Below are 25,642 nucleotides of genomic sequence, written 5' to 3'. Positions count from 1 at the left end.
TTCAGTCCCCCCGGTTCAACCAACAGGCTCTATTCTTCCCCCCACTCCCATTTCTCTCACCAGCTCCAAGTCTCAGCCTCCCTCTCCCCGTTTCCCAGTTGCAGCCTTCCCTCTCACACTCGATCTCCCAGTCTGTTTCTCTCTCCCCAACCCCCGCAACTCCAGTCCCAGTTTCCGACTCCTTCTCCTAATCTACTCCTTTTCCTTTCCCTTGTTTGGCTTTTGTCCCTTCGGCATTCAGATCAGACAGCTTCCTCCTCCACACTGCCTGGGCCCTGTGAGGTAGGAGGAGAGGTTGTCACTGAGGGTATGTCTACACTGCAATTAAAAACCCAAGGCTGGGAGCCTCCCACCTTGCAGGGTCCTAGAGCCTGGACTCCAACCCAAGATCAAACATTTACAACACAGTTAAACAGCCTCTTAGCCCAAGCCCCGGGCACAGGCCAGCTATGGGTTTTTAATTGCAGTATAGACAACCTAGGAAAGACAGACTTCCTGCTCTGTTACAGTGGCTGGCCCTACCCTGGCCTGCAGCAGCTGGGAACAGCAACTACAAGGAAAGTCCAGCTTTGCCCCATAGCCCTGGGCTGGAGAATGCACAGCCCAGTTACAGGTAGGAACTGTCAGAACAGGGAGCATGCTCAGATGCACTGTGGGGAGCATGCACAATTTGGTCAGCTCTAGAAACTGAGGGCATGGAGCATGCTCAGTGGGGACAAAGTCTTTGGGGAATTTAGTTGTTAAAAAGCAAAGTAGTCCATACTGAGCATATGCAAACTGCAATTTTTCAAAGGCTTATAATTTGGCCAAATTTAGGTGGATTTTCACATGGATGGAGAAAGGCACATCCATGATACAAAGGCCACCCTGTCCCACAGCCAAATTTCAAGTCTCTGCTTCAAAATATAGGGGTTCTAGGGCTTTTCAGAAGAAGGATCGCTAGAATTTAACCATTTTCCCCCCCATCCTTGTTTTTTGAAATGGCTGAAATTTTCCAGAAAAAAATTAGCCTGCAGCAGACATCCAGTATGGAAAACTTCAGCCCAGACAGTCCATGTTTGGCAAAGTGTTGTAAGCAACTGAAAACAGGGTCTTATGGGAAGTGTAGAGCGGCCTTAACAGGCAGTGCTGCCTATAATAAGAGAAAGAGAGTGTGTGCGTGTGTCTGTCTATGTACACAGAACGCAGGTTTTGAGTTTAGAAGGAAGAGGGAGGACCCCCTCTCTTTCTGTGCTTTGGATTCCTTTCATCTACTCCCATTATTTTTAACTGCTGTATATACTAGCTCTGAATTGTAAAAGCTCTTTTCCTTTGACTCTCTCTTCTGTCAGTTGCCTCTTTTCCAGAGTCACTAGACTGAGGGCAAGGATGACTTATATTTCAGAATAACTGCTCATTACAACAAAGGGTCACCCTATGAATTGCACAGGTCAGAGTAGAAAAGGGAAACATTTGTGTGGAGTACAAATATAGTGGCCTGCAAGGAAGAAAATTGTTAAAATAATGAGGGGGTCAAGTAATCTCGCTAATGAAAGAATAATTGATCTGAGAGGAAAATAAAACTTCTGTGGCACTGCACATTCCAACACTACAGACCCCAGGAGAAGATGGCCTGATTTATGCTGCTACCATCTCATGAATTTCTATTTGTTGTAAAGAGGCTCCAAGAACATTTAACCAGTTCTTTGATGCCTCACGTATCAGGGGGAATGCAGCTTCAGTCCTACTTGTGTCCGAAATTCTTCACTGCCGGATTGCCGACATTCCAAAAAAACAGTGGTACTGTGAAGAAACACCACTGGTGTGTGGATTGGCTAGGAAGGGATTAATATTTTGCACTTTACTACCATTATATAATGTGCTAGCTCTGCATCTTCCAGAGTCACCTGCTCTGGAGGTCAATGCTTTAAAGAGGGCAGATGAGTCAGACCCTTGCCACATGTGGAACACTAGTAGGCAATAAAAATTGGCTTTGTGCTAAAGATGCCCTTCTAACAAAGCCCTTGGTATAGGGCATTAGGAGCTGGGTTTGCACTGCCAAAGTGCCAGGAGAAATCATTATTTTCTAATTACAGATGATAGACATTATGGATCCATCAGTGCTTAAAATCTGCTGCTAAGTGCTCTTGCCTCTGTCAACAATTTCCTCTTACTTTGCTGTGCTCTTGAAAGTGACCTGCTGTGGCTCACTATGAATTGGTACTGGAAGGCTGCAGGCGGCTGCCTGCACAGTATAACTGGAGGAGCACTATCCATCTCTGCAACACTGTCTCTCGGGGGTAGAGGTAGGAGGCTGAGTTGTTCCCCACCTGGTCTTCAGTGATGTTGCTGCATCCACTTTCTGTTTTACAAAACTATTCTTCTCTGGCAACCCTACCCATGCCCTTGAAATCTCCCAACATAGTAGGTGTCCATAATCTCAACAATCTTCAGTGTCTAGGTAATTTAATCTGACCTTAGAATTACCCAATAATTACTCACTTACTTGTTACTCACACAAATTCCAGACCTCTTAAGCATTTTAAACAATTATCAATAGAATCTGAACTCAGGATGTGCACCTACTGTATGCAGTGAACTAAAGCAGTAGCCTGTGATGTTCATCCAGGAGAGAGAACTACTATATCAGCACTACATACTTTTCATGAAAATTTGACAGCTTCCAGGAATGAAATCTGCACACTTGCCTTTTATCATGATTATGAAGTTAATGAAAATAACATTTTACTGACTCACTGAGTTACTTGCCCAGAATGAATAGATCAATAGAAGTTTGCAAGGTTCTTATAGTAGCTCTTATCTCATACAAGAGCATTAGAACAAATATACACACAAGTTCATCCCACTCTCCTACTAGTTAACCATGCATGTCTTGCAGATCAGAATCTTTTACAGATGTAAATGAAAAGCACCAAAGAAGGCACCTGACTGAATTAGTAGGTCTCATTCATACAGGGTGAAATGCCCCAGTGTGCAGAAGGCCAGCCCAAGGCCTATGCATCACCGAACTCCCACTTAAGCCCTTGGCACAAAGACGAATTTCATTCACAGTGAGCATCACCTGCACTGGCTTATTTGAAGCGAGATAGTAATAACTTGTGTATTTAAAAAAATATTGACAAATGCAACAATAATTGAGGGAGGGAAATAACATTTTAAAACATACGCAGAGCATCATTGAAAGTGAATTGCAAAACTTTGTTATAACAAAAAAAATTAAAAATAGATTCAAAGTTATTAACCAAATATATGTACAGCGTTAAACATTACAAATCCAACCATATTTCACAACAAAATATCTCAAAATCAGTTCCTTCTTCACTCACCTGCCAAAATGTGAATTAGGGATTCTGTGTTTGCCTTGCAACAGTCGCTAGTTATCTGAGTCTATTCCTAGACAACATTCCAGTTCCTGATATTTCTGAATGGATCAAAACTTACTCTCAAGCAAACACTGAAATACTGACTACTGAGAACTGATCTAGTGATAGAGATGAGTTCTGGTAGGTGATGAAGGCCTGAATCTTCTCACTTATATCAAGGTAAGTCAGAAATAACTCTTGTGTGGAAACCTGTATTTTGGGAATTTTAGATCTGCTAGATTTTAAGGAGTTTTGCTGAGCCAAAGTGGCTAAAAGGCAGCGAAGGGCCCTCTCAACCCGCAAACATGCCATGTAAAATTGTTGCCAAAAATAAGCACAAAATGGATTAAAAAGAAATGACTGAACTTCTGTTTAGCCTAAAACGTGATTGTGAAATGACCTCCAGGAACTCTTATCAGGTCACAAGTTGTCATAGAGATAGGCCAGAAATTCCAGGATAGAAAGGGAACTGTTGGGGAGCATCAGATGTGGTCTTGATAGAACATGTTGGTAAGACAGTGAAGGGTGCCCATGCGGGACATTTTTCTGAGAGAATATTTGGCACAATGGAGGAGGCCTCATGATCCTCAGATTCAGGATCTCAGTGAAGAGAAGTTGCCTGTGGGACAATTCTGGGAGAAATTCTCTGATATGTCCAGGCCACAAACGATCAGATTTGTTGGATCCTAAGCAACTTCTAGGATAATATACCCGTGGGGGAATTCTGCTCCAAAAAATTAAAAATTTGGCACCATAAACTTAAAAATTCTGCACACAATATTTTAAAATTCTGCATATTTTATTTGTCAAAACAACACAGTATAATCACAGCAACTTCAATTATTTGGGTAATTTATTTCAAAATACCAAGTATGTCTGTAACAACACAGACAACAAAAAAGATTCAATAAATGTTTTTTGACAAATAGATGCCTTAGTAGGTATATTAATACAGAACTCTGAGTAATAATTAATTTAAACTACAATACAGAACCGTATTTCCCATACCCTCAGAAGCAGTGCAAAGGCTTGGGGGAGTCAGGGGTAAAGGAGGAGCTGAGGGAGAGGGAAGTAAATGCTGGGAAGGAATTTGGTTGTGAACTTCGAGGGTTGTTGGGTATGACTGGTTTTGGGGGGGGGGAGGGGTTGTTAGGGAGCTTCCCCCAGGCTGACCCCTAACCTCTCCCATTCAGTCAGAGACATCTGTCCCCCCATCCCTATGTGTTCCTGCACCATGTGTCCTTGCACCCTCAGTCCACGTGTCCCTCCGCCCCCACTCAGATACCCACTCCCCCCATCCCCATGTGGCCCTGCATCCCTCCCCCATCTGACTCTGTACCCCCTTCCCCATGTCTCTGTGCCCCCACCCAGCCACTCCCATCCCTATGTATCCCTGTCCCCATGTGTCTCTGTGCCCCCCCAGCCACTCCCATCCCTATGTGTCCCTGTACCCCTCCCCCTGTCCCCATGTATGTCTATGCCCCCACCCAGTCACTCCCTGTCCCTGTGTCCCTGCACCTGCGCAAAAATTTAAAAATATGTGCGGCTCACTAATCATGCGCATGATATAACGCAGAATTCCCCCAGGAGTAGATAATAAGATTTAAGATTCCTGCTACATCCCCTTCCTTGCTTGTCACTTCACCATACCTTTTTTTCCCCTTTTCTTCTTTTGTCTAATACATTCCAAGTTTGATCAGCTTTGAAATTAATGTAATTCTATGATATAATTGCCATAACTAGCATGACAGGCTGACAGCCTAAGCACCCTTGACTATGAGTCAAGGAGAACTGATGGGAGGGGACCAAAGCATGCCAAGCAGATGTCATCCTACTACAGAGACATGAGCTGGAATCTAGATTCTAAACTGCAGCTGTTCATGACTCACCTGTCTGTTCAATTCAATATCCTGTCTGCAGCATGGGAATGAAGCAAGCAGCTGGGTGACAGAAGTTTCTCTTTCTTTTCTATCTTCTCGTCCCCTCCTGTCTGAAGAGCAGCAACAATAACTGTTGAACCAAAATCCAGCAGATTGGACAAGGTCCAATACAGTGGGCTCTCACTTCCCTCCCTCCCTCCACCCCCAAAGAGAGACTTTCAGTATCTGCAGGAGACTTTTAAAGCAGTAATTCCTTTGAAGGACTTCACTGAATGTAGAAGAGAAAAATGGGGAACTTCTCCAAGATGAATAATGATTTAACTTCTGAATTACAAGTATCCATGTACTATAATTACCCATTAATTCTCTAACAGTAAAAAGAGGCGTCTAGAAACTCCTTTGAGCCATCCAAACAACTCAACTGAAATCAGTGGAGTTACACTAGCCTGACAGCTGGAAATGAGAAGAGATCCATGTTGCCAGGGTGGCGGCACTCCCTTGGGTCCCTTCTGGGAACAATTCACCCAGCTGCAGGTCTCCACTGGTATGACTCTGTCCCTAAGATGGCTGGTGTAGTGGTGGTTTGCGCACTCTGGCCACAGCACCATTCAGTCCTACCCCTTTCAGGGCAGTAAGGTTACCAGGGAATCAGGAACAAAACAAATAACTCAAAAACAGGGTTGTTCCATAAACTTTCAGTTGGGCGCTGGCGTTCTATTCAGGCCTGTTCTCCCAAACAATTTGTGCTTCTGTCGATTCCCTTCTCAAGGTCTAGTCATCCTTAGTTGATCTGCAAGCTCCACCTCAGGGCTGCATTCAGGCTTCTCTCCCACCAAGAGAGGCAGAATTCTGTCCTCCTCCCTGATCAGCGCTGAACTGGGCTAGGCCTTCTTTTATCTCCCCCCTCTCCATACCTGACACTGGCTGCAGCTATAGCAGGACAGAATCAGTTGGTACCACAGGATCTGTTGTGACAATTGGTCTATAACTTTTACCCACTTTGGAATTTACCATGGAAGGTAGGTCAAGTTAATTTCAATAAAGAAATGTTATCAACAGGTACAAGAGTAGGGTTGCCAACTTTCTAATCGCACAAAACTGAACACTCTGGCCCCTCCCCTTCCCCGAGGCCCGGCACCCCGCTCACTACATTCCCCTTCCCTCAGTGGCTTGCTCTCCCCCACTCTCACTCACTTTCACTGGGCTGGGGTACATGAGGGGGGAGGGCTCTAACTGGGGCTGCAGGCTCTGGGGTGGGCCAGAAATGAGGGGTTCAGGGTGCAGGAGGGGGCTCTGGGCTATGGGTTGGGGCTCTAGGGTGGGGGCAGAGATGAGGGGTTTGGAGTGCAGCAGGGGGCTCCAGGCTGGGTGGTGGGGCAGAGGGGTTCAGGGTGTGGGAGGGGGCTCTGGACTGGGGCAGAGGGTTGGGGTGCAGGGGGGTGAGGGCTCCTTCTGGGGGTACAGGCTCTGGGATGGGGATGAAGGGCTTGGGTTGGGGGGGGGCCTCAGGCCTGGGGCTCGGGGTTGGGGCCTGGCCTTACCTCCAGTGGCTCCTGGTCAGCGGCACAGCAGGGGGACTAAGGCAGGTTTCCTGCCTGTCCTGACTCGGCGCTGTGCCCCGGAAGCAGCCAGCAGGTCTGGCTCCTAGGCAGAGGCGTGGCAGGCGGCCCCACAGCTCCCATTGACCACAGTTCCCAGCCAATGGGCGTGCGGAGCCAATGCTTGGGGTGGGGGCAGCACACGGAGCCCCCTGGCTCCCCTGCCTGGGAGCTGGACCTGCTGGCCAGTTGCGCAGCGCGGAGCCAGGACAAGTAGGGACTAGCCTGCCTTAGCTCCACAGCACCGCCGATTGGACCACCGCCCACTGCTGACCGGAGCTACCAAGGTCCCTTTTCGACAGGGTATTCCAGTCGAAAACCGGACACCTGGTCACCCTATACAAGAGAACCAGACACAGAGACTAAATTAGTCCGAACAAAAAGCCACGTTGATAGTCCTTGAATTATATGTTGAAATCATTCTTGGTAAAAACAGAAGACACAGAATCAGATATTAATGACCTAAAATTGGTGTGTCAGATATTAGGCCTAATTGGTGGACAAAATAATGAGGTGACTGGCTATTCCACCCCACCATTCCCTTTTATGGGTTCTTAAAGAAAGAGATGGAGAGGAATAACAGAGGCTACTGAAGCAAGCTTCAATATCATATCTGCCACCCACACCAACTCCTGGGACCTTGGGCCCTCATCCAAAGGATCCAAATGACATTGCCATCTGCACTAGCTCCAGCTAAATCCCAAACACCACCTGGAATGAAAAGGGATCAGACTTTAACAGCAGCAGCAACAGTTCCAACTCATACCAACTAACTTCTATTTTACCCAGAAGGACAGTTATTATCGTCTTTGATACCATCTAAGAGACTGTCAAACAAGGGAGGTTTTCCTTCTAAAACTCTCTCCAGCTAAAGAGAACGGGAATATGCAATGTTGTTAAAATAAAAGCCTTACTTAATACTTTACATTTCAAATGCTTTAATTGTTTTTCTTTCCTGTATCTTTAATAAAAGGTTAAAGGGATTTCTTATGGTGTGTTTGCCATAGTACTCAGCAGGCTAAGGTCTCCGTATGCCAAACCTTGTTTAACTCTGTTAAATGCTGAATTTAACTGAGTTAGACTAGATAGGCCAAAGGTGCTAGCATATCTCCTTAAGCCTCTTGTCACCAGTGTGGAGCCTCTCTGCATCATCCATCAACTCCATTGCTGCTAGTGTGGGGCCCCATCCCACGCCTCCTACTCTGGTTTTCCCCTAGAAATAACCAGAGTCGGCTGTGTAGCCAGGGATTAGTCTAGAGTGCAAAGTGCACCTGTCACACAGAACAGAGTCTTTATTTAGGCAGCTACTTAGAGTTAATTAAGAAGATCAGAGTGGTGAAGCACACACAGAAACTTTGAGCCTTAGTTAATACAGACCAATATAATTGAAATAATAGGAAAAAATATACATAAGAATAAGATAAGAACAGTAAAGGGGTTTCCTGCATTGTTCATACTTAAAATTTTACATTGTGTATACTTACAACCTTATGGAGACCATCTGACGCAAGTAGGGAAAAACAGTCAGTGGAGCATGCCACAAGAGGAAGGTGCTGGACTGGCTGCCCTATGTTATCATCCCAGTGTCCCAACTAGGGATGGGTTTGATAACCTTTTTATACACCTTTTTCCATTCCACCCACATACCTCTTGGACTATATCTGATTATGTCTCAGCCCCTATTCATATTTGGTATTGCAGGAGACCAATTTTAGGGTTCCAACTCTCCATATATAGTATTCTGGTTGACCATAATTACATTTCCAACAGTTAACCCAATCATTTATATCAGTCCCTTTCCCAATAGTTCTGATATGTCAATGCAGGGCCGCCCGGGGCGGTGGTGGGAGGGGGGCAAGTGGGGCAATTTGCCCCAGGTCCTGGCCCCACAGAGGCCCCCACGAGAATATACTATTCTATAGTATTGCAACTTTTTTTATGGAAGGGGCCCCCGAAATTGCTTTGCCCCGGGCCCCCTGAATCCTCTGGGCAGCCCTGCATCAATGTGGTTAGCTCGTATTGCAAAAAGCCCGTAATATACTATCATTTGTTTGTGGTTTACCTGTTTATCACAGGATGCAGTACTAAACTATCACAAGATATATATTGCTAAATTATATAACTTTAGGTCAAACACCTACCCTTTCATAGCCATCAGATGAGCACACAATACTCATGACTAATGGTAGTTTATGCCAACTGACAACTTCTACTGGGCCTCACTCTAAGCCCTTTATCCTTAAACCCTATAGCCAAGCCTATTTTTAATACATATATTTTGGTTCTTCTGATTGCTGTTACTGCTTCAATAACTTCCCTTATTATTTCTATAAGTATGCTTAGCAGATAGATTATATTTTACTCAAAAGTATAGAGCCTCCAAGATCAGATCAGGGGTCAACAGTCAATAGCTGAGTAGCTAACAGGCTTAATATACTGCAAAGGGAATCAACAAACCTGCCCTTAAATAACGAGCCAATGGGTAAGCAAATTCTCTAAGAGAGAATACATCACTGGGGACAGTGACTGCCAAAAGCGGCATTCTGTACTCCTGAGGGAATTTTGCACCAAAAAAAATTAAAAATTCTGCACACAATATTTTAAAATTCTGCAGATTTTATTTGTCAATAAATATATGTAGCTCCAGCATGACAGTAGGAAGCACAGGCCACTGCCTGCATTGAGGTGGGAGATCATCCTGAAGCCCCCAACTCCCCCAGTACAGGGACTTGGCAGTGAGGTTGTACCTGACCCTGACACAGTCCAAGGGCTGGGCCCGCCCCAGAAACACCCTGTGGTTCCTCTGCACCAGGTGCATCAGGTGTGGGTGGGCAGGCTCAGCCCAGCAGTATCCAAGTGTGGGGGGATCCAGGTATGGGGTGAGAGGTTTCTGTGTGGGGCAATCTGGATATGGGTGGCTCAGTGGCTGCACAAGGGCTCATTGGGGGATTCCGGGTGCAGGGGTATTGGGACTCTGCAGAGGATCCAGATGAAGGTGGTTGGGGCTCAGCAGAGGGGTCTGGGTGTAGATAGGTGGGGCTTGTCAGGATGAGGGTTTGATGGGCCTGCTTAACGGGGGAGCCCTAGCTGCTGCCGAGGGGATGCCACATGCCGCTTCCCCCCGTGATTCCCTTTCTTCTCCATTCTCCTCCCCTCACTCCCACATTCCACCCCCCTTCCATCCCACCCTGTTACTCTCCCTTCCCTCATCCCTTCCCCCCCTTATCCAGCCTCACTGTGGGCACTCACTGTTGCACAGAAAACAGGAAGGCTCCCAGCACACAGAATGGGAGCATGACTGGCACTAGGACCCAGGAGGCATTCAGCTGCAGAGTCAGCGGAGGCAAAAGGCAGCCTCCTTCAGCTGGGCAGCTCCATGCTTGCAGAAATGAGGAAGGGGACAGTGGCATATAACCCAATATCCCCCCCATGCCTCACCTCTGTTTGAGGGAAGCAATCCCCCAGATAAAACTGCACCCATGGTCGTTCTCCCCCACCCCGTGCGGCTTCCCTTTGCTTCCCTGCCATTTTCAGCAGGGAAGCACAGGAATTCTGCAGGAGAGATGTTTTCTGTGGGCGCACAGTCACTCAGAATCCCCCCAGGAGTACTTATCACATCCATGACAACTACAGACTAAAAGGGCTCAATGCCAACCCCGATGCAGGCCAACATTTACTGGAAATTCTATACTGTAACTGCACTTAATTTTGACTACCATAGTCACTCCATCATACTGTCCTGGATAAGTCAGACATATCTTTCTGCCACACGGCTCCATCACAAACTTCATCAAATCAGTTCTCTTGGTACACAAACCAGTTCTCTTGGTACACAATCTTGGGCCTTCTCAAAGTCCATATAAGCCACATTCATTTGTTATATCTTTTCTTTGAATTCCTCCATGAGGATTTGTAGTGCAAATATGGCATCACAAAACCTGCTCTTTCCTGGCATGAATCCATATTGACTCTTCCAAATTTCAACTATTCCACACAGATGTTTTTCAATGAACTTTTCCCATACTTTCATCACGTGTGATGTCAACTTAATTGGGCAACTATCACATACTGTAATATCTTGTTTATGTTTAAAAATAGGCACCACAAAGCTTTTATACCTTTCATCTAGCATTTTCCCTTTCTTAAGAATATAAGTGAAAAAACTTGTTAGATACTTGATGCCTTCCCTTCTCAAAGACTTCAACGCATCCATTAGTCCTTCATCTGGCTAGGTGCTTTCTTTTCATTTTCCTAAGTACATCTGCTGCAATCTCTTCCTCCTGCATGTAATCTATAACACCCGGGTTTGGCATACATGTTCTTAATTCCCCCCCTTGCATTCTACTCATTCATCACTCTTTCAAAATAATCACTACAAACTTTGATTGATTCACCTTTTCTTTGCAATAAACCATATTCATTTCTAATGTACGCAAACTCATTCACATTCCTCATAATTTTCCCTCTTGTCCAGGTGAATCTATAGATGTTCTTCTCTCCCTTATATCCTCCTACTCAGTTTTACAGCTTGACACAGGCCATGCTTTTAGCTGTCAACACATCTTTTGGCCTCTTTTTTTGTCTCCATGTCGCCATCTTATCACTGCTGAAGCCATCTACCTGCCTCCCTTTTTTTTAAGGTTACCTTTTCTTTTCCTCAACAAATGCATTAACTTCAGGATTCCAGCCCCAAGCCTCCCTTCTTATCCTGTTCAGCAATGGTTTCGTCACTTCTACAACTTCATATGCCTTTTCCAGCAAAGTTGACTTTATTTTGAACTAGCCATTCTCTACACATCCCTGTGTAGTCAGAAAGTCTATGCATTACTGCTTGTTTAAAGGTTTTCCATCACTTAGGCCTCTCCAGTGTCCAGAGGTTCAGATGCTTCTGAGGTTTCTGCATTCTGAAGTTCATAAGGAGAAGTCTGTGCTGACTTACAATGAACTTCCCAGGTATTGCCTTACAGTTGATTATTCATGATCTCTCTCTTCCTTTTATTAAAAAAGAAATCAATTTGGGACTTGTGTCTACCACGGGCATAAGTTATGAGAAGGCTTCCTTCTTCTGAACGTGAGTTTGCAATCACAAAGTCCAGTGCCAGACAAGCCTGTAAGACCATTTCCCCCTTGGAGTTTCTGGTTCCAATGCCATACCCTCCATGGATTGTTTCAGATCCAGTTTTCACAGTTAAACGTGCATTTCAATCTGCTCCAATAATTATCTTCTTGTTGCAGGGTATGTTTCCAATAAGGCACAACAACTAATTAAAAAAACTCCTCTTTTACCTTTTGATCCTCTCCTAACTGTGGTGCATACCTATTTACTATGTAGATAGTTATCTCTTGCCAACGCAATTTAACTCTCATCAGTTGGTCCGACCTTCTGGTAACTTCTAACACATGGCTCAGTGTGGTTTCATCCAGAATAACTCCAACACCATTTGGGGAAGTTGAACTCCATAAATAGTAGATTTTGTAACCTTCCACCAGCATTGTGGCTTTGCAACCTTTCCATTTGGTCTCTTATACCCATGCCACATTTACTCTTCTCTCAAAGTCCTCACCTAGCTTCAAACTTCTTCCAGTTAGCGTTCTTACATTCCAACACACACTTCTCAACTTACTCCTTTAATTATAGCAGCCCTGGCCTAGTTACGATAGTCAGGCAAGGCTATTGTACATCACCTGCAGGGAACGCCCTCACCATGGACATTAGTTCATATGAACATATCTGACACCTCTGGCTTGAAATCAGAGTTTTCTTTCTCCTAGGTGACCTGGCTGCCAACGCTGGCATAAATATTTCTCTTATCTTCATGCATCAGTACACTTTAGTGGGAATAATGTGATGCTTAATGTTAGGTTAACTTGAAGTCCTAATTTTTTAGGAATGTAGGGTAATAGCATACAGAAAAGCAAAAAAGAAAATGTCTTATAAAGTCCTGGTCCTGCAAGTGCCAATGCACATGCTTAAATTTTTCATGTGAATAGTCCTATTGACTTAAATTAAGCATATATTTGAGGGACCTACATTTCAAATAAGATGGAAGGATCTGACACAGCAGACAGTCTTAGTAGATTAGTTATTAGAACAGGTAACTTTATTAATGCCTAATAACAACACATCAGTAAATCTGGACCTATATAAAAGAATGGGCAGTTGAGAGAGAAGCCAAGACTATGAATAGAGAATAGCTAGAATGGTGTTTACAACCTGCTACACAACAACATTTTAAGGGACAGCAGAAAACAGTTGATGGGCTTCTTCGGAAGCTTTTCCACATTGTCCTTGCCTCAGTGAAGGATAAGAAGAAGAGGAAAACACTTATTTTTAGAAAAATATGATTGAATTTAGTCTGCCCATCAGGCACTATGAGAAGTGCAATGGTGGGAGGTGTTCAGCCATTAGCCCTGGCCACGGGAGTCAGGAGGTTGGGTTCTGAGCCTTGCTCTAGCAGGGACTCATTGTGCAGGTCTTAGCCCAGTCTCTGCAGCGCTCTAGAGGAGGACGGTGACTGATATTACATGTACATGTAATACTGATGCAAAGTACATGTCAGCAACAGCAGAGTCTTCATGACAATAATGCATTATGTGTGTAGGGGTGGTGCGCATGTCTCTCGCCCCCTGCATTAATAACAAAATGGCACTCTGGGCCTGGCCCCTGAATCCTGCACAGTGAGGGCAGCTGCAGGATCAGAGCCGCCCCAACATGTTGATGAGAATTACATTTTGACAAAACCAGAAATAAATTTTGCCAAGAATGTTCATGACTTCTCTGTCCTCCTGCCCCTGAGGGACCCAAGGCATACGGCAGGGCAAGGAAATAGGCAGGGTCCCATAGCAACACATAGGGCGGCTCAAGCCCAGCAGCCTCCTGACTCCCAGCCCTTCCCTAGACATTGGAGACGTCGCGTCTCTTCAGTATCGCCTATGGGGTGACCTAGCTTAAGAGTATGCGCTGATATACCAGCCAATACGGTAACTCCGCCGCTACTCCTTCCCACACGGTAACTCTGAGATGTGGGTCTCCGGTCGCTCTTAGAACTTCCGGCAGGGGGCTGCTGCGCGCACTCGGAGGGTGACGCCATCGCCGAGCGCCGGCCCCTCCTCCCGTCTCGGCCACTGCCGCCGCCATGGAGTCCAACAGGGACGAGGCGGAGCGCTGTATTGCCATCGCCGTGGCCGCCATCAAGGCCAGCCAGCCCGACAAGGCGCTCCGCTTCCTGGAGAAGGCCCAGCGCCTCTACCCCTCCCAGCGGGTCCGCGGTGAGCGGGGTCCGGGGCGCGGGGGAGCCGGGGCCTGCGGCGCGAACGGCGGCGCTACTGACCTGTCACCTGTACTGCGCCTGCGCACTGAGCCCCGCCGCGCTGGGAATCATGGGACATGGAGTCCTCGCTTGCCCGGCAGGAAGGGCGGCGGGGGTTCCAGTGGGAGTCCCCCGTGGGTAGAACTAGGTTGTGACCGCGGGGAGTCATGGGGGAGCTGGGGCGGAATCGAGACCCTCTGCGTTGGGACAGGAGGCCGAACCCCACTCTACTGGGGCGCGAGGGACTACAGGTCCCAGAGGGCACCGCGCCGTCAGGCTGGGGGATACCAGCCCCCCCCCACGGAACCCCCCGTCTGCCTCCCCGCCCCCAGAGACCCCGTCGCTCCCCTGCCCCTAGGGAGCCCCCAACGCTCAACTTCCTTCATCCCCTAGCTCTCCGCCCCCAACCAGCCTGCACACTCGTCCCACCCACCAACAGACCCGCTCCCCATCGCTGCCCCTCCCTCTGGAAGTGCCCCAAACCTTCGCAGCCCCTCCCACCCCAGCCTGTCAGGGGAAAAGGCCAACCTGGCTAATGGGGTGGGGGAGGAAACTGCTGTCCTAGCACTGTCCATGCTGCCCTAGCCCTCTGTACCCAGGCATGGGGGCAGCTAATCCCATGTCAATCCGTATTTCCCAATCCTGTACCTATTATTTTGCTGCACATGTTTGGGGTGATGTTGTCCTCTAACGGCCAAAGGTGTGACAGACCCAAACTGAACTTCTCAATCAGAAGTGAAGGAGGAAACATGGCATGCTGTTACGGTCCTTTCCTCTGTGTAAACTGTGTTCTGAAAATCTGGGTTTACTATGGACCTACAAACGTGTAAACTTCGTATAAAGCTAGACAGTGAAATAACACCAGATTTGGGTGTGTAGAAGTTTGAGTCTAGAACAGGTGATGTTTCACATAATGAGGTATAATAGAGAAATACAGTCCTTCCTATGTGTAAAGGTCACCTCCTGTTGAGTTGGTTCAGACTTCTTTGGGATGAGCATCTTTGCTCAATATAATAGCCTTTATTTGAAAAATGTTATGTGCTTAAGCTTAGTCCATTTCTTAATAGTGAAAAGACACAATATTTCTGCTGAAAAAAGTCTAATTAATACAGTTTGGTGAAGTATGAAGACAGACACTTGATAAGCTTCTGAGTGAAATTGTGCTTGGAAAATTATTGGGTCTTAAATATTGTGATGTTAGGCAGATTATATGTGGACATGTGGCTGTAGATTTGAGGGTGTATCTCTGGTGGCGTGTTATTTGGCAACATTTAGGGTCTAGAGTTGCTTCCCATCAAGCTCTCACTTGAGAATTGAGGATTTAAATAATGAAACTCTTCCTGAAAAGTGCTGAGGGGAAAACTGTGGGGGAAAAAGGGAAAGAGAGAGCAGAAATGGCATCATGTTACATAGAAGCTTCACTCAGGAATGGACTGTTCTCCGCTGTTTCAGGAATAGGCAGTAGTGTTAAATAATTACTGGAAATAAAACCACCAGACACTGTGAAGTTCTACCTGAGGGATTTTGTCCCCTCTACTTTTACAGCTTTTTACATAGGGGAAAAGCCTGGTATAACTAATGCCGAAAAACTATTGCTGAACAGCTATTCCACACTGGCTCCTTGTGTATATACTTTGGAAGTGGCTTAACCAAATCCACAAAAAGATACTCTTAGTGCAGAATAAGTGTGTCCACACAGGGAGCTAGTGTGGAACAGCTATTGTGCTTTGAATTCACACCCTAGCTATTTCTCATGAACTTTGCTGTAACTTCCCCATGTAGACAAGACCTAAGGGCATGGCTACACTTGCAGATGTAGAGCACTTTGAGTTAAACCAGCCTTCGGAGAGCGCAGTAAGGTAAGCGCTGCAGTCTGTCCACACTGACAGCTTCAAGCACACTGGCATGGCCACATTTGCAGCACTTGTAGCGGAATTGGGAGCGGTGCATTACGGGCAGCTATCCCAGCATGCAAGTGACTGCAACGTGCTTTTCAATTGGGGGGTGGTAGTGTGTGATAGGGAGTGTGTTGTGTGTATGTGGGGGGAGAGAGAGTGGGTTTTTGCGGGGCTGAGAATATATCAGCATACTCTCTTGTAAGTTCAGACAGCAGCAGACCCCCTCTCTCACACACAGCATTCCACAGTAATGGTTGATTTGTCGCAGAGCAGATAAGCAGCGGCCTGTCAAACGGAGCTTTCAAAGGGCATTTCCGCATTCCTGCAGCGATTCAAAACAATGACAAGAGTGGCCACTTGACTTAAGAGGATTATGGGACGTTTCTGGAGGCCGATCAGAGCACAGTAATGCAACACCGCGTTCACACTGGTGCTGCGGCACTCCAGCGGGGGCGCAGCAAATGTTATTCCTCTCGCTGAGGTGGAGTACCAGGAGCGCTCTAGCCGTGGAGTCAGAGCTCTCTACGTGCCTTGCCAGTGTGGACCGGGAGTGAGCTAGTGCGCACGGGGCTCCTTTATTGCGCACTAACTCGCAAGTGTAGCCAAGCCCTAAGTACCACTTACATAGCTTGTCAGCCAATGAAACATAATAGACTTGTAAACAGTGCTTTTTTTGATGGAGGCAGCATGACCAGGTTGAAAGTTTTGTCTGGTTTTATTTTATTTTTTTAAGCAACTCAGAACAAAAAACCCCAATCTTTTAAAAATCCATCTGTCCTGCCACTGTTCCATTGCAATATCTAGTCGGTCCCCCCTCCCCCCAAACACACAATTTAGCGGTTTTGTGGTCTTCGGGGAGCTCATTTTCAGCTTCCCACCCCTGAAAGTAGACAACTAGGACAGAAGCAGAGTGTTAAATGAAAGGTTTGATAAAGTATCCCCTGCTCCTCCCCCCAATTAGAGGCATAATTACATCCGGAGTATGACTGAACAAGTTCATGTTGAAATCTTTGGTAGGGTGGAGGAGGAAAACTTGCTGTACGGCTGCCTCTATCATAATCGGCATACATGGGTAAACTGGAATCCAATTCCTGCATTACCAGATCTTTCATTCACCTAGTAAGGGTAGATGCTTGGAATAAATTCTTAGGTTTAACACACACTAAAACAAAACTTCTACCTGTCCCCTCTGGTTTCGTACTTGCTTCCCACCAGAGCTGTGTGGTGTGATTCCCAGCTCAGGTAGACATACACACTCAGGGCCTGCTTTAGCAGGTGTGGGGCCCCACGCCGGGACGCGAATTGTCTCACCTCCGCCCCTGACCCGCCTCCTTCCTGCCCCATTGGATCCCTCCCCAAATCCCTGCCCTGGCCCCGCGTCTTCCCCAAGCACGCCGCATTCCTCCTCCTCACCCCGCCCTCCCAGGCTTGCGCTGATCAGCTGTGTGGCGGCGCAAGCGCTGGAGGGAGGGGGGAGAAGCAGGACGCGGCTTTTTTTTTTTTTCGCTCCGCCAGCAGCCCCAGACATTGTGGGGCCCTCTTAGGGGCGGGGCCCCATTCCGGGGAATCGGCCGAATCGGCTTAAAGCCGGCCCTGTACACACTTGAGCCAGTGCACTAAAAACAGCAGTGCAGCCACGGCTGCCTGAATATATATCAAGGACCTCAGATTGGGTTGTACTTGGGCAGCTACCTCATGCTGCCATAGCCACTTAGCAGTGTGCTAGCTTGAATATAGCTAGTGTTTGTCTACCTGAGCTGGGTAGACACCTCCCAGCTGTTGTGAAGACATGTCCCTAGAAGTACTGAAACCCAGTAGCAGACAGGGCCTACATATTTTTCCCCTAGAAGAGTCATTGTGCCTTTGACAGCCCAGAGTGGCCACATTCCACACCTGCTTTACACCCTATCCTAAAGCTGAGGATGCTCTTCAATTGATAAGGGAGACTGAACCCTAGTCTTCTCTTAAAATTTATATCAACCTAGCCACGTTGCTCAAGTAACATGTCAAAAGCTCGTAACATGCCTGTTATTTCACAGGTCAGGGTGGGCTTTGAGAGTCACAGAGAGGGATTTGCATGCAGGGAGAAGATGGGATAAAAGACATTACTCAAAAGCTCTGTATTTTGCTACTAACTTTCCAAACTCCCATTGCTTTCTTTCTCCTGGCATCTCTTTTGGCTGTGAGGTCATCTCCCTGTGTTTGTGATATTGTGGTCATGAAGATGACTGATGATGCATTCTGCATCATGATATCACTACAGGACTACAGTGAAGAAGCCTGGTTAGGTGGGAGAAAACAGTCTCACCCTACTTGCCCTTCCCAGTCTACACTGCTGAGATTCTATAAAGTCCTCTGTGATCTAGGCCTGAGGGTGCTACGTACAAGTGATGGTCATCCCCTAATGTCTCTCTGGGGAAGTTGCAATAGACATAATTGCCTTTACTGTTATCCTGAGATTTCATTCGCTGGGCTGGAAGTAGAACTTTCTTGGTTTACAGACCCAAGCTACAGAATTCCCTCATTGAGCATATCCACCAGAGTCCCTCTGCACCTATCTTTAGGATTCTCTGCAAAGTCTATTCATCTCATTTCTACATTGTTGGGTTTTGTTTGTTTTGTTTTTAAACACATCTTCCTTCTTGCCTGCTTTATTTTGCAAGTGACTGTCTGGCCCATTGAACTGGGTTTGTTTAGCTATTTTGAACTATGCAGCATCCCAGATGTGTGTCTGTGTAAGCTTTAGAAATAAATAGTAAACATATGCCTTTGACGTTTAGCAAAATTAAGTGAATAGTAAAAAAAAAAAAAAAAGAGGAAAGCAATTCTTTTATTGGTATATGTTTATTGTCACTTATGTGAATTCCTGCTCTAAATTTTTTAGACAGAACCAAAATTGGCTTTGATTTCTCAACTTTTTTGAGGGTGGAGGGGGAACTCTTGGGGGGACCATTTGTTTTGGGAACTCTTTCACAGTAGGGAGCTCTAGGCTGTTTGTATGCCTCTCTCTAGTCCTGTGTGGCTTCCTCCCGCAACTGCAGACATGATGAATAGGCTTGTTCTGTTTCTGATGTGATTTTTGCCTTAAGGTTGGTGTTTAACCTTTCTTATCTAATTACCCAGGAAAAAGTGTAATCTTTTTGTGGAAAAACTCATCCTAGAAGCTCTGTTCCAGCAAGAATGGATCACCCTCAGAGATGCCTTGGCTTTCTTGAAGAGTTTTGCTATGGTGCTGATCAGGAAAACAGATGCTGAAGAGTGAATAAATACCAGTTTGCTCATCATGTGTGGGCATCCTTACCTGCACCTGGAGCAGTGATACTCAGGCCTAAATATTTGGCTTGGGTAGGGCAGAATAGACAGAAGGCTTATTCAATGTAGAATAATGGATGGGTCAGTGGAAACGGACAGATTAGAGTCCTAGGATGCAAGGAAAGAGGGGTACGTTAATTTTTTTTTAATGTACCACTTAAAAGTGCCTACTATAACCCCAACCATTCTATTATTGTGTCTCTCACCTTCCCACAGCCCATAGCTGAGTGTAAGCTCTATTTCTTTACATTCTGTGACATGCCTAGTAATACGCTGCTGGGGAGAAATCTTGAAGTCTCTGTAATTACATGATGTTAATTTAGACTTTGTATGGTTAGTCCGATTCCTAAAAATCTCCCTTACAACTCGGTTAGTGAAATCAGTGCTAGCAAAGATCAAAAAGTCATTTGTGTAGACTATGTGTGTACGCTGCCTGGCACAATAATAATAATAATGTATAGCTCTTTTATAGTTCAGATTCTGACTTGGTTCTCTATGTGCTATCACCATATAAATTAATTTCTACAATAGTGAATTTTACAAAAAAATCACCACCAGTGATGGAAGCCCTGGCCTAGACAAAGTTTCAGTGGCTTATGGTAGTTTTACAACTGGTAGCTGACTTTCCTAAAACTACTTAATTTGGAAAAATGCATACTAATACATCTGAGGAAAAGTAATCTAAACACACATGCTAATGGGGAGGGAGAGAGCTGGGAAGTAATGCTGACTGAATACAGGGGTAATAATGGACAGCAAGTTTGACACGAGTTTGCAATGTGCTATGGCTGCATAAAAGGGCATTGTGATTTTTGGGATGCATATGCAAAGGAACCATGTTATGGAGCAGAGAAGTAGTCCCAGCATGTGACTCTGCTGCCGCTGAGCCTGGAATTTAACATTCAGCTTTGGAACCAACGTTACTGGAAATATATTGACAAATTAAAGGGAATTCAGAGAACAACAACAAAAAATAAAGGGGGTGGAGGGATTGCCTTTTGAGACCAGATTTAAAGAGCTAAATATGTATAGTTTAACTAAGGAGTAGCAGAGGACCATAGATCTACAAATATTTGAGTAGTGTAAATACTAAGGAGGAAGATAAATTTAATATCAAGTAGAATTCTCTGTATAAGAATAGTGAGATGAAATTGAGAGAGAATTTAGACTGTGAAGAAATTTCTCCAGATATTCAATGAGGTATATTAGACTGGAATAGTTTTCCCAAAATAAATATTGGTAGCCTTCTTGCTTCAGACTTTAAAAACTAAACTGAACAACATACCTGAAAATGTAATATAAGAAACACTCCTGCTTTTGTAGAGAGAGGGACTGTCTAATCTAATTGAGATTTTCTGCATTTAACTGGTATGGGAAATGTGAAAAAGAATGAGGCAGCCTATCTGGTGTCACCTGTAAGGTCAAAAGAGGCAGTCTGTAAACTATAATCTATGGGGAGTTTTGGAACAGTCAGATCTATTTAACAAAGTTTTCTGAAAGAAGAAATATTTTAAGGTTCAGAAGCTCAACAGGCAATTCAGCAAGGTACTTAGCCTCCAGTGTTCTTTGCTTTTTATCCTTCATTCTGTAATTATTCTCTTTATTGGTTGTAGGATTATTGATCTGTTTCTTCTTCCCCAAACATAAACTTTGTGTAGCAGATATGATATCTTAGTTCAGCTGCTGGCTTGCATATGTTGTTTGCTGTTACGTAAAAAATGCAATATCCCCATGGTAGAAAGTCTTAAATGTGCATTCAGGTAGACTCTTGGGCACTGCAGTAGATGGAATGTCCTTCTTTGGTATAGATTCTGGATAAAGGATTGCAACCTCTTCAAGTTACTGATATGTCTGTAAATACTATTTTCCATTTCTAGTTTTATTAAGTGTGTATACTTTTTATACAGTGGGGACAAGCCTTATGAAATACAGAAACTAAAGACTTGAAGAGTTGTCTGCAAAAAGGTGAACATTGCAAAATTAGATGACAAAGTGAATTTGAGTGGTGGTTTTATGCCTGCAGAGCACAATGATCTTCACCTTCCTGCTCTGGCAAATTACGGAGCTGCATTTTTGGGCTGTGGTCTAAATTATTATGTCTGCCATGCCCCAGTCTGAAAGGTGGTATCCATAGCATGGAGCCCTGAGGATGGAAGGGGAGGTTTTAAAGCAGAAGAGCCTTAGAGCAATATACATAAAATACTTGCACATCCCACTCAGGGACTTAAAATGTGAATTTGAAAAACCTCTCTATAACAAATTGAAAAAGAGGCTCTCATAGCTTCCCTGCATCCTGCAAATAAATGAGAGACAGTACCAAAAACCAAAGTGCTCTTCCAACACATTCTGCTATGGATCTGATGATGTTAGACTTTATAGCCACAACCCCACCACCATCGCTGTGTACTGTGGCTGTCTGTGCTCAAAGGAAGTTATTCAGCACATCCTGTATTTGAATCATTACAGTGTCTCTGGAACAGAGGAAAATTAGAAGGAAGCTTTATTTTTTTCCCCTTTTAACAAATTTGTGACTATCCCATGGGATTGTTTTCTAAACCTTGTAGATAGCAATGTTGTATTGTAACTTACCAACCATTGGGGGACTGAAAGTCAGGAGGTTAGTTGAGTTAAATGGATGGATGTGAAGTTGTTCCCAGGGTACCATTCTCTAAAGGTTGTTATTCATTCCTGAAGATGGAATACAAAGTGGGAAATATTTGTTCCTAAAGGAAAGGCAGAAAAAAGTGAAAATGAGAAAACAAATGTCTAGTAATTTGGGGACCCTGGTGTGACTTCCAGACTCTTGTCTCCCAAGCTGGTAGGGCCTGGGATTGCTGTGGAGGATGTGTGCTTTGCCCCTGCTGAAGTAGTAGTAGTATCAGTAAGTTGTGCCCCCCCTACTTTTGGTTGAGAAGCAGTGAGAACACTGGCATTCCTGGGCTGAAAAGATGGTATCTCTGATGAAGGGGAAAGAACGAATGGAGGATCCTTATGGTTGTGACAGAGATGAAGAGGGATCCCTCTTTCTCAGTGGGTAAAGGGGCAATGTAGCTTCTGTGATTTGGATGATCTCTAAACTTTTCTCTTTTTCAATTGTTTTTAATTTTAGTGCTGATCGAATCCCTCACCAAGAATGAACAATCAGCCAATGGCCAGTCCAAATCCAGGGAGTCCACAAATGCCCACTTTAGGAAAATGAGTGGAGACTTCCCATCAGCCAATGGGGAGGCAGGTGGGGAGACTAGCAAAGGTTACACCCAAGATCAGGTGGATGCAGTTAAGAGGTAGGCAGTCACTGCTTCATTATTCATAGGACAGAATAGTTTGTTGTCCAATGACATTAATGATCTACCCCAACGGTGTTTGGTTTTATTGCATGATATCAGTCTGTTCTCCAGAGTGTTTCAAAGACATTTAAAACTTGCAGAAACACAGATTTTTTTTAATACATGGAGAAACTGTGTGGGATGTGTGTTACTGTAATGACAGACTTTGAATTATCTGAGAATGTTGGGTAATTGGAGAGTTGTTAATGGGCTTATAACATAAAAGTGTTAGAGGGATTTAATAGCCCTGGCTGGAATTGGCTGTCCTGTGCATAAGGTTCCCCCCTCCCACTCCATATGTATGCCTAGTACATTGAGGCTCAAATTTCTAGGCACCTTAATTCAGATAATTAATATTAAGTAAACTCTGCCAGTGCACATCAGGCCTGACCTGTAGTGTCTGCTGGTATTCCAGTCCTGAGTCTCTCTTGATGAGAGCCTGATAGTGGTACATTGTGGTGGTTTCCCATGCTATCACACTTCCATGTTGTGATATGCTTAGTAAAACGCCTGCTAAAATTGCCTGGAACAAGTTTACCTGGCATGTGCAGTATACTGTTTGAAAACAGGTTTTCAGCTGTCATTTATCCCCCACCCTGTAAATACGAAGAGCAGATAAACTTAATTGTAGGCATAATCAGTAGATTCTTTTTTTTAAAGCTATGGTATGTTTGAATTGCACAAGAACACTCATCTTGAGCTGATTAATTTCTGGATATCTTTACTACTTAATCCGTTTTTTAAGAAGAGTCCATTCTGTTACCTATATCATATTTTAGCTCTGAATTTTTGCAGTCTAGGTGGCGGGGGAGAGAGAACTCCTTGTGGAACTGCTAATGTACCTTGAACAACAGTAGTATGAACCAGGCCACTGTAACATAGGGCTGCATGACCTGAACAGGCTTTTTTCCTTCCTGTGGAAACCTTCAACAGACAATTTGGTCTGTGAATTAATTGAATCTGAGAGATCTGTTTTCCCCCAGATCCTGTCCCAGTGTTTGAGGGATCACTCTTGCTATCTGTCCCTGTTGTTGTGGGGAGCTCTCAAATCATGGACTCAGCTTCCCCTAACCAGCCCCTAGAACCTGAATTTATTGAGTTTCAAGTCATGGTGCGATGTTTTAGTTCTGTCAAACCTTTTCTTAAATTGCCTCCACACCAATGCAAGGTGACATTGGGCCACTTGAGGGCGCAGTCATTTTACTGGGTTGACTCATTTGTTCTTTAAGGACTGTAGATACCCTGGTAATAAAAGCACAGGGCAAACAGGTATGTGAAATAAACTGGTTCATACCGAGGAATCAAAATTGAGTAAACCAAAGTTCAGAGGACAATATTAACTGGAATTGGGATGTAGGGATGCTGAAAAGTTGATGCATTCAAAGGTAAGAAGCCTCCTTACCTCAAACTAACTGCCCCTGTCACCTCATTTCTCTTAACTTCTAGGGTAAAGCAGTGTAAAGATTACTATGAAATTCTAGGAGTGAACAGAGAGGCCTCTGACGAGGACCTGAAAAAGGCTTACCGAAAACTAGCACTGAAATTTCACCCAGATAAGAACCACGCGCCAGGTGCTACAGAAGCATTCAAAGGTAAAAACATGTTTCCTATTTCTTGAACTCAACTCCCTCACAAGCTGAAGGTCATGTATTGGGGTGACAATCTAAGTGCAACCTCAGCTAAAAGATACTAAAACGATAAATGAAGGCTGATGAGTGGTGTGTTGTTGATTTCTGAATGTATATTAAACAAAAATAAAGAAGGGACCTTGTAAGCCAGTGGACAAACTTGCCAGCCAGGAAAGTAGAATAAAGCTCCCAAAACAACTGAGTTCATGTCCCTTTCTTCTAGGCTCATTTTATTAACAAAGCTCAAAATAATACAAACACTGGGAAAAAAAGGCCTGGTCCACTTTCCACAACTAACTGCAAAGCAAAAGGACACATCTTTCCCCCTAAGTAGCCCTTCCTGGCTATCTCTTAGGCCTACTGGGAGGAACTTCCTCGGGGTCTTTCCTCAACCCTCGTGTTCAGCAGACTGAGCTAGAAGAAATCCTATACAGTTTTCAGCAGGCAGTTACATGATGCTTAGTCAGCGGACCCTTCTCCATCATGTTTCCTTCCTGGAGACAATAAATGCCCTCAACCTTCCTGGTCTTAAAGGGACAAGCCTTGGAACGGAGAGCAGGGATGTGCACGTGCACCTAAGGACCAGCAACCTGTTACAGACTCATTAGGTTGTGTGGAATAGGAGTCAGTAGTTGGGACAGAAACCCTTGTCTCTTATAACTGCAGGTATCAGAAAGTGCCTTAGTATAACTCTAAATGCACACAGTTTAACTGAATTTATCACCGGGGGGCAGGGGGATTGGGAAAAGTGTCTGGCAGAAAACTGTCCTCTTCTGAGCTGGCATCAGAGAAACCAGTTACATAGTTTAAATTCTCCCACCCAATGAGCTTTCCAAGCAGTCCTCTAATAAGACTCCAGATTTCTCAGCAGACACATCAATATTGCAATTAAACAAAAATATCATAAATGGAATTACAATATATAAACCCCAAATAACAAACTCAGTTGTGCACCTGAACCAATTATGTAATTAACACCAGCCAAGATTTTTTTTTAAATCCCCAATAACTTAAAACAAAACATAACTAAATGTAAAGATCCTGATTCTCATAACCTATGTAGACACTGAAAAGGGAAATTTTCTTGGTAATGAGATCCATTAGGTTGTGGAATAGTTTACCAAGAGAAGCCCCGTCACTTGGAATATTTAAAACTAGACTTAAATGTAGTACTAGAAAACATAATATAGGGAGTCGTTCTGATTTTTAGGGATAAGGGCTAAATTACTGAACTTTCACCTCTAATTTCCGGGATTCTTAATGTTTTCCTTTGTGTTAATGTTGCATCTTAATTTTATCTGTTATGTCAGTCTTAGCAGAAAGAACTA

The 25,642-nt window shown here is 44.7% G+C and overlaps 1 protein-coding gene across 5 annotated transcripts in view; it reads left to right on the top strand.

Annotated features, from left to right (window-relative positions):
• The first annotated feature begins 12,977 nt into the window (after positions 1-12,977).
• The window catches only part of DNAJB12 (DnaJ heat shock protein family (Hsp40) member B12), a 30,324-nt gene continuing 17,659 nt past the window's right edge, over positions 12,978-25,642 (top strand). For 4 of the 5 annotated variants that reach the window (XR_008445664.1, XR_008445665.1, XM_054034629.1 and 1 more), the window contains exons 1-3: positions 12,978-14,109; positions 22,470-22,644; positions 24,133-24,278. Coding sequence is in view for 3 of the 5 variants with exons in the window: in XM_054034629.1 (XP_053890604.1) it covers positions 13,977-14,109; positions 22,470-22,644; positions 24,133-24,278 (454 nt within the window). In the remaining 2 variants the exon portion in view is untranslated. The remainder of the gene's footprint in view (positions 14,110-22,469; positions 22,645-24,132; positions 24,279-25,642) is intronic. The other variant, XM_054034627.1, reaches the window with a different exon arrangement.

The sequence above is a fragment of the Malaclemys terrapin genome, chromosome 7, assembly GCF_027887155.1.
Source record: "Malaclemys terrapin pileata isolate rMalTer1 chromosome 7, rMalTer1.hap1, whole genome shotgun sequence".
NCBI lineage: Eukaryota > Metazoa > Chordata > Testudines > Emydidae > Malaclemys > Malaclemys terrapin.
This window is presented reverse-complemented; position numbering and strand designations above follow the sequence as displayed.